This window comes from Tupaia chinensis, unplaced genomic scaffold (genome assembly GCF_000334495.1).
Source record: "Tupaia chinensis unplaced genomic scaffold, TupChi_1.0 Scaffold000263_1, whole genome shotgun sequence".
Lineage (NCBI taxonomy): Eukaryota > Metazoa > Chordata > Mammalia > Scandentia > Tupaiidae > Tupaia > Tupaia belangeri.
This window is the reverse complement of record NW_006159743.1, coordinates 1396840-1406494: the sequence shown is the minus strand read 5'-3', so window position 1 is coordinate 1406494 and position 9655 is coordinate 1396840. Positions and strand designations below refer to the sequence as shown.

The 9655-nt window shown below is 51.1% G+C and overlaps 1 protein-coding gene across 1 annotated transcript in view; it reads right to left on the bottom strand.

The window, feature by feature from the left end:
* The window catches only part of MCOLN2 (mucolipin TRP cation channel 2), a 78806-nt gene that overhangs the window by 13524 nt on the left and 55627 nt on the right, over positions 1-9655 (bottom strand). The window contains 4 exon segments of the mRNA XM_027772259.1: positions 3080-3202; positions 3313-3414; positions 5395-5544; positions 7362-7474. Coding sequence (XP_027628060.1) covers positions 3080-3202; positions 3313-3414; positions 5395-5544; positions 7362-7474 — 488 coding nt within the window.

Genomic DNA, 9655 nt, shown 5'->3' with positions numbered 1-9655 from the left:
CTTTCCCTTCACTCACTGGCATATTCAGTGAATTAATGTGACTACACTTTTCTCTAATACACCAGCCGGGCCGGAGATGGGAGCGAGCTGCTTTAACAGTCTGCTGGACAGCGCAAGATGCAAGACGCCTTCTCCCTCTAGTCCTCAGAGGTGAAGGGGGAGGCTGACATTAAGGGAGAGACACATCTAGAAGTGCAGTGTGCAAAATGGCAGCCACTAGTCACACGTGGTTACTGAATGCCTGAGCTGTAGCTAGTCCAGACTGAGGTGTGCTATGAAGTAAAATATATATCAGAGTTCAAAGACTGTATGGGGCTGGTAGGTGGCATGATGGTTAAGGCAATAGACTCCCACATGGCCGACTGTGATTCGAGTCCTGGACCTGGAGACTTGCTTTCTCACTTTCCCTTTCTCGCTCTCTGTCTCTCTGGTTAAAATTTAAAAATAATGATAATAACAAATAAAGTTAAATAAATAAATATGTCCTTAAAAAAGACAGTATAAAAAATAATGTAAATAATTATCTCAATTTTTTTTGAGAGATTTTTTTTTGTGTGTGTGTTTCGTTTGTTTGTTTTTTGGCTATAGGACACATGCACTTGCCAGAAAGACAGAGAGACAGAAAGTGAGAAATCACCCCCCCCAGGGGAGATGACCATGCCACAATCCCTTCTCCTCCATTCTCCTCTCGGGATCTTGGGCACGCACACACATGCACCTGGCATGAGTTTAAGCCACTGGGTCCAGGACTCAAACCCGGTCGACTACATGGGAGTCCAGCAACATAGCCATTATGCCAACTGCTGGTCCCACTATCTCAATTTTTATATTGACATATGCTGAAAGATTTGGCTATGATAGGTTTAATAAAATATATCACTACACCCAATTTTATCTGATTATTTTTCAATTTTTTAAAGTTCATTTATTGCATTTTTGCCATGAGATAGAGAGAGAGAGGCAGAATGACAGAGAGAGACACTCCAAGACTGTCACACTGTGATTCCCTCTGCTTCAGTCAGCCCAGATCACAGTGTGTACAGGGAGGCTCCAGGCTGTGAACCTAGGACCTTCCCATATAGCCTGACATCACTGATAATTGTTACCACTGCGTCACCATCTGACCTAATTCTTTTAACATGTTAATGTTGCTGCTAGGAGATTTATACATGTGGTTCTAATCTGTAGTCATGTTACATTGACATTGGACAACGCTGGCCCAGAAACTCAAGTTTATCTGGATCCTTTGAAAAGACAAAATGGAATATATGGAAATGCAGTCAGGTTCACAGAGTAAATCACCTTATTTCCTGCGAGGGGGCCTTGACTCACAGGGAGAGAAAGAGACTGGGACCGTCTCTCCTTTCACAGTTGGTCTACCCAGACCAACCTGCTTCTCGGGTCAAACTAAATGCTCTTTTGCAATGGTCTGTTTTAGGTAATTCCAAGAAAATCCCTACTGGGTATTTGTCAAAGCCTGTGTACCAGGGTCAGGCAGACCTGGGTTTGAATCCAATCTTTGTCATTTACTACCCAAGTAACCTCAGGGAAATTATTTAGTACATTGAAGCCAAATCCTTAGACTCTGTTTATTCCACACAGTGCAACACTGCCCTCTAGTGGCAAAGAGGTGGAGATGCTGTTGGAGAAAGAGGCAAGGAAGGAAGGAAAAAACGTCAATTTTCTTGGCCACTGCAGTAAGTTCTCCAGATTATATCAAAGAACAGTGTTTACTCCTGAGTCACCTTGAAAGCAGTGACCTGGAATTAGAAGAGCAATTAGATGATCAAGATTTACTATTAACCTAGAGGTTGTCGCTTTGTTCATTATACGGCGTCTCTAGGAAAAACAGTAATTCTCTTTGAACGCATGGACTGTGACAGGGAAGAGGAGGAAGCCTGGCGTGCCTGGTCACTAGGCTTTATCGTGCTGGCGTGAGCTTCACCCACAGCGTACTCTGAACATTCCTTTGCATCTGAGCCCTCTCCTTGCGGAGCACCTCAGGGAAGCTCAGTCCCCAGGCTATGGCGGGCGTTTTTACTGAGCGCGAACACAGACATGTGTAGTATCCAAGATGCACACCATATTCGCTGCTACTGTTTTTGAGGTTTCTGTTCTTCCAACTGCACAGGCCCATGGAAGAAAAATGATCTGATGCAATAAACTCCTTTCACATTTTGGCTTAAAAATAAAGCCTATGTAATCTAATTTCCTGATGTCTCTACCTACCAAACAGATCATTTAAAAAGAATACATTAGCATAACTTTGATGTCTCTGAGATGAAGATGCTGAGTGATGCTCAGGAATAGTTTAAAATTCAGAAACTGATCTTTACCAGGCACACAGAGGACGCTGTAACCGAAGCCACCTGCAAAGACGGGAGGTGTTATCATGCCAACCCGAAATCTAACATGGGCATTCTAGGCAAAGTCTCTGCCCACCTTCATTCTCTTCAATTAACTTGGATGAAAATCCCGGTACTTTCAATGTAAAGGATTATGATTTTCCTCACTTGATTTTCATTTTTATTACAGTGATCTTCTGTCCAAACATTTGTTTGTTTGATTCGTTTTAAGAGGTTTTTGCCTTAGAGTACGTGCGCTCACCAGAGAGAGAAAGACGGAGACAGTAAGAGGGAAAGTGAGAAATCATTCCCATGAGGGGATGGCCACGCTGCAATCCCTTCTCCTCTATTCTCCTCCCAGGATTTTGGGCACGTATGTACACGCATGTACATCATTTTGAAGACACTGGGTCTGGGACTCGAACTGTGATCGGCCATGTGCGAGCCCAGTGATGTAACTGCTGTGTCATCTGCTGGCCCCGAGCATTAGTTATGTAATGATCACTGGGTAAGTATGTGGCCCGTGAAGCCAGTTCCAGACACCTACATGTGCTTCCTAGCCTCTGGCCGTTCTTATCTCAATATCCCAAAGTCACTTCAATGTCCTGAAAGGGACCGGGGCAAGGCTGCGTGCTTCCTGATGTCGGGGCTGTGTGCTGGAGAAGAGCCGGAACAGCGCGTGTCAGGGCTCCCACAGTGCCACCTGTGCAGCAGGAAGAGTCGGTGCCACCCACCTTGTCGTGATACGGTCCTAGGACGATCCAGCCGCAGAATGTGTAGCCCAGGTAGATCATCCCGGCGCAAGCACAGAACCGGAGGACTTTGGGCAGTGAGGCTTGCATGGTTAAGATGAGCACCTGGGGGCGGGGGGTGAGGAGAGCAGAAGGCGGAAATGAAAAAGCTGTGACTAGAACCCAAGGACGAAATGAATCTCAATCAACCCTATGGCTCGATGACACATCCTTACATTATATGCTTGGAAATAACCCAGGTATCTGATGACTCCGACCCAAACCAAGAGTGTAGACGTCCCAAGGAAAATGCTGCACAGATCATAATTCGTGAGATTCTAAAGAACAAAGGGGGAAATAGACAGGTGAGTCAATACTCCACTCAGCTTTTTTTTTTTTTTAAAATGGGGGAGAGGTTTTGCTATAGGGCGCGTGTGCTTGCCAGAAAGACAGAGAGAGACAGAGAGAGAGAAAGCGAGAAATCACCCCCCGGGGGATGGCCATACCACAATCCCTTTTCCTCCAGTCTCCTCTTGGGATCCTGGGCACGCACGCACACGCACCGAGTGAGTTTAAGCCACCGGGTCCAAGACTCGAACCATGATCCACTACATGGGAGTCCAGTGACAGCCATTATGCCAACTGCTGGTCCCCACTCAGCTTCTTAACCTCACTTTGAAATGATTGGAAAAGAAGGGGCCATCTGTCTCCCTGTAGGTGATCCTCTGAGCTTTTACAAAGAAAGACCAAGAAGAAAAGTAAAGAACACAATTCCAAATGTGTTTATTTCCTTTTAGTATTTCAAGTGGCTAAACTGTTTTTTCCCCAAATAATATCCTGAAACAGAAACTGTATTTACTACTGATCTAGGCAATAAAGAATATAAACTGGGACCAGTAGATGGCATAATGGTTATGTCACTGGACTCCCAGGTAGTCATCTGCGGTTGAATCCCAGATCCGGTGACTTAAACTCATGCTGGATGCGTGTGCGTGCATGCCCAAGATCCTGAGAGGATATTGGATGAGAAGGGATTGCGGCATGGCCATCCCCCCTGGGGGGTGATTTCTTGCTGTCTGTCTCTCCAGCAAACACATGTACCCTATAGCAATCTCTCAAAAACACCACCACCACAAAAAAAAAAGAAAAAGAAAAAGAAAAAATAGAACGCAAACTAATAGTGTTTGTTAAATATTAAATAACACCGTTGGGCTCCTTTGCAAGGAAAGCTCCAATGTGCTTTATTAACACAGCTCCTGCTCTCAAGGAATTTGAGGTCTAGCTGAGGAGACAAACACATGACTCCAATACAACATGCTCGTGCGATGAGACACAGCGAGCTCGTCAGAGGACGTACGGGGGAGGGGGCCCTGGTGTGGCGCTGTGGCTGCAGGACAGGTTGGGAGAATGTACCCAGGTGGATGGACAGGGGCTGAGCAAGGACACACGGATACAATGCTGAGAACTGGCATGACGGCCTGGGGGACATGATCAGAGCCTGGGGGCCGGGGGTTACAGGCAAAGCAGGGTGAGCCACACAGAGCCGGCCCTTGCCGAGGGCAGGGTGCTTTACCCCGCGGCAGGCCCAGGAGGCAGGAGAGACAGGTAACAGCAGGACAGACCCTTCAGGAGAACTACTCACAGCTGTGTGGACGCGTCTGCAGGACGGAAGGTTGAGACGGAAAACCAGTGAGGAAGCTGCTGCAGTGGTGAGGCCAGAGAGGGAGGAGGCCTGAAGGAGGCAGGGTTGGGGGCAGGGAGACAGGCACCTCAGAGGTTGGGAGGAAAAGTCCCCGAGACTTGCAGACAGAACAGCGTGGAGGGGAGACCAGCTGGGGGAAGGAGGAGTGGAGGCTTAGTTGCGGGGTGCAGCGATCTCATCTCTACAGTGTCAGGCCTTGGTGCGAGCTCGGCACTCCTGCCCCACCCCTGTCTGTCGGCGCACACAAGTTGTCACTACACAGCTCTTGACACGCACGACCAGGGGAAGTGACTGCTTTGTGGGTCACCTACTCCTCTGGCAGCTTCATTTAAAAACAAAAAAGAAAAAAAAAAGAAACCCAAACAATCAGTCTTCTCAGATATCAGGTACAATTCTGGAGACCCTGCCGCTTTCCCGAGGGATAATCACGCGAGGGCCGCTGTCCTCCGTGTCGGCCTCCTTGCCACCCTTCACAGCTGGGTCAGAGAAGGCCCCGCATGCACGTGTGAGGGCAGAGAAACGTCAGACGCGGCGGGTCTGCGGGACGCGAACCTACGATGCCAGAGCCCCCGGAAGAACAGAAAGGACCGAAGGCTTTCCGCGGGTCGCCCTTCACCTTTGCTTTGATCTCCATCTTTAATATGGACCCAATTATGGTCATCAGGTCGCTGAGGATCACCAGGACGTACCACCCGTTGATGAATTCCCACCGGTCAGCATCGCACACACGCCGCTGGTACTTCTCCAGGAAGAAATTGAGAAACCTCTATGGCAAACGTAAAAAAAGCATCTGTACACACCCCAGTGCCCTCTGTGCACACCCCAGTGCCCTCGTGCACACCCTGTGCCCCCTGTGCACACCCCAGTGCCCCCTGTGCACACCCCAGTGCCCTCTGTGCACAGCCCAGTGCCCTCTGTGCACACCCCCGTGCCCCCGTGCACACTCAGTGCCCCCTGTGCACACCCCAGTGCCCCCTGTGCACACCCCAGTGCCCTCTGTGCACAGCCCAGTGCCCTCTGTGCACACCCCCGTGCCCCCGTGCACACTCAGTGCCCCCTGTGCACACCCCAGTGCCCCCTGTGCACACCCCAGTGCCCTCTGTGCACAGCCCAGTGCCCTCTGTGCACACGCCCTTCTGGCCCCCCCCCCTGCCCCCGTGCACACCCAGTGCCCCCTGGACACACCCCAGTGCCCTCTGTACACACCCCAGTGCCCCCTGTGCACACCCCCGTGCCCCCTGTGCACACCCCAGTGCCCCCTGTGCACACCCCAGTGCCCTCTGTACACACCCCCGTGCCCTCTGTGCACACCCCCCTGCCCTCTGTGCACACCCCAGTGCCCTCTGTGCACACCCCAGTGCCTTCGGGAAGGAGAGGACAGTGAAAACGAGTGTCTGGCCTGTCAGATGATGTGGTGTTGCCCCTCCCGACTACGCAGGTCCACTCCGAGGGTGGAGATCACAGCTCACACGTCCCCCAGCCTACCCAGCCGGAGGCAAACAGCCAGCTCAACCCACTCAGACTTTCCAGGCGACACTGCCTCCAACACACCCTCGTTGTCACAGCCAACACCCGCACCGTCCACAGCCTTCACACTGAGGGGCCTTCAACAAGTTCACGGAAAGCATGTATTAGGAAAAATAAAGCCCAGATTTCAAAAATGCTGTGGGCCAAAATAAACGAGTACTTTACATCCATTTGCCCACAACGTTTTGGAAGGCCCTTAGAGTCAGTTCCTTCAGGCCGAGAGAATTCTCTGAACTAAGTGCTATTAGCTCACCCATCCCAGCGAGGAAACTGAGACACACAGTGTCTGGGCCAGGCAGGCCCGCTCCAGGGTGTGTGCTGTCTATGTTGTGCCCGCCCCCAGAGACAGGACCCTAACCTTAAATTCAGAACACCCAGGGCGTGGGGGTGGGGCAGGGAAGAGATAGTTACAGAGCTCATCGGCCAAGCTCAAGGTTCTGGACAGCACAATGAGGGCTACTTCCTTGCTCCACAAATGGCATTCCAGGGGCCTCCCATGTCCCCTGATTTCAGTGTGAAATTACACACATTCCACAAGCCAGAATAAGATTTGTGGGAGGTTCGGTATATATTCATAAGAAGATAAAAAGGGAAAAATGGAACTCGGGAGAATTTTTTTTTAACTACTTTAGAAATAGAATCATGTATCTGAGGCTTTATTATAACCTGTTTGCCAATCCTCCCTGTTAAAATGTACTCTGATCTGAAGACGAGAGATGAGACCCACACGTGCTATCAACCTGTCCTTCAGATCACTCCGGGATCTAAGAGGGCCTCGTTTACTCAGGAAATATTCAGGAGGCTGAGTGTTCACCCCCGCTCGCCTGCACTTATGAGCGTGGTTTCAAGCCGGATAATTGTCTGATCCCACCGGAGCACTGCCCACTGCCTGCCTCTCCGCTGGCTGGCACGGCACGGGGCAATCACTCCAAGGATCTCTTGTAGCTGAGGGGCTCCAGAAGGGCAGAAGGGCACAGCAGACATCAGGGGTCCACTGTTCGGGCAATCTGGGGGTGCAGGCCATGAGGTGCGAGAGGAAACCTGATACGCACTGACCTTCCGTAACCTGAGGGCGAGGACGACGGATCTGCTGCACAGAACGAGCGACGCCAAGCAAATGACGATGACGAAAGCATCAAACGCCAGGACGTACTGGGTCTGTTTCTGAGCTGAGAAACAAGAACAGACGTCAAAGTTAGACACACCTTACTTGAGAACTTCCCAAAAAACGGCCGTCTGAAAAGAAGTTCGAAGGATGAATGTTTCGCCTGTTCTTAAAACGGTACCTGTCAGAGACAAATCACATTGCGTTCACTCGGAAGGCCACAAAGGAGGTAAAACACTCCCGGAGGTGAAGAGCTATCCACTTAAACACATGACCTGCTAATAAACACGCTGACATTTATTTATCAGTATTAATTATGGAACAGACTTTAACAGAAGGGGATCCATCTGTACTCTCTTCAAAACGGCAAAGCCACTGGCCAAGTGCGTCCTTTCACGTGAAAGCACAGATGTCAAGCTCGCCATGAATGACCGAACAAATGACATCACTCAATCCCCATTTCTGCTTCCCAGCCGCACGGCGCTCTCCCAGCGAAGGGTGCATATTCGATCCGCTTTCCTGCGCACGGAGACTTCCTGGAATGGAAGTGAGGAGGAGCGTGGCCATCAGAGTTCTGGTGCAGCAGGCGCGTGTCCCTCAGGGAGATGAAGGAGCAGCCTCAGCGGCTCTCAGCCTTCCTGGCAGCCTCCCAGATTCCAGCCTGGACTCCGCAGCCTGGCCCCACCTTCTCTCCCGGCAGCCATCCTGATCCTCCTTCCCTGCCCTCACCTCGGGGAGCTCACACCTACCAGGCTGTCTGCCTGAACCGCCCCCATGCACATGCACACACACACACACACACACACACACTCAGACTGTTCAGAGTCAGCCTGAGCTGTCAGATGAAAATCCCCCAGCTAGGACCGTCTCCTAAATTCCTAAGTTCCCATCCGGATTAGCCCCCATCACGGCGCTCTCTCTCACTACCCGACCAGAGTTCCTCCTGCTCGCCCCTGCGGGATGGCCACTGCGCCTCTAATTACATCTTCGAGGACAGCACAGCGAGGAGCACAGAGCAAAGTGGAGGACGCGGGCTCTGGGGCCTGCCAGTCTGGGTCTGAATCTGTTTGCACTCCGAAGCCACAGAGCCTTGGGGAAGCTGCTTAGCCCCTATGCCTCCGTTTTCTCATTTGAAAAAAGGGTAGGATAAAAACACCTATATTGTGGGGCTAGCATGAGGGTGATATAAATTCGTGTGTGAAAGGCACGTGGAACAGTCATGGGAAAACACCAGCAGCAAACACGGCGGTCACCATCTTATTCAATGTCCGTCTTCCCTGCTAAGTGATGCTGCGTACATCGGGGCCCGTAAGTAGTGCTTAACACAACATAGCACCTGGCTCAGCATACGCTTCAGCATGCTCACTAACACACAAAAATAGTCAAGGACAGGGCCGGCAGGTGGTGTGGAGGTTGGGCGCTGGACTCCCACATGGCTGACCGCGGTTCAAGTCCCAGACCTGTCTTGCTTTCTTCACCTCCCTTCTCTCTCCCTCTGTTGCTCTGTGGTCAAATAAAAAAAATACTAATAATAATGAATGACATGAACTAATTCTTTAAAAAAATAATCAAGGACATGAGAAGAACACCGAATAACCTACGTTAAATGAAGGCCTAAGCTAAGTGAGAAGTAGAGGGAATTGAGAACGTACAGAATTGTGAGACACAGAGGAAAGGAGTCACGCCAGGTGTCCAGCGGGACCCAGGGGAAAGGGGGAAGCTGAGCAGGAAGGATCCTAGTTACCGCCTTGGGTGAACTGTGTTCAGTGTGGACTGTCACGACTTAGTGGCAATGGGAGCCATGAGTGCGGACGGCCGCTCAGAGACCACAGAAAGACAAACAGACTATGGAGACAGCAGAAACCGGGGAGGCAGCAGTGCTCGAGAATGAGCAGGGCGTTGAGCTCAGGAACTAGCTCACGAGGAGGAGGAAACAGGCCTGGGGTAGGCACCCTTCAGGGCAGTGTCTGCGGTCGGTCGGAGGGCCCCACAGTGGCCCCTCTGCCGAGAAGCACTTCTGAGAAAGACTGGCACATCCTGGAATTCGGTAAACCAGTGGGTGAGGAGTGCCGCCAGCCAGCGGGATCACTGAGCGGGTAGTGTGACCTGGCTAAGGCTCAGAGTCGCGTGTGGGGAGAGCGGGCACCTGCTGCCCGGGGCTGGCCCGAGCCTCAGGTGAGCGGATCTACACAACGCGCGTGTTGGATGAATCCACCTCGGTGAAGCACCTAGTGCTGCCACTTGC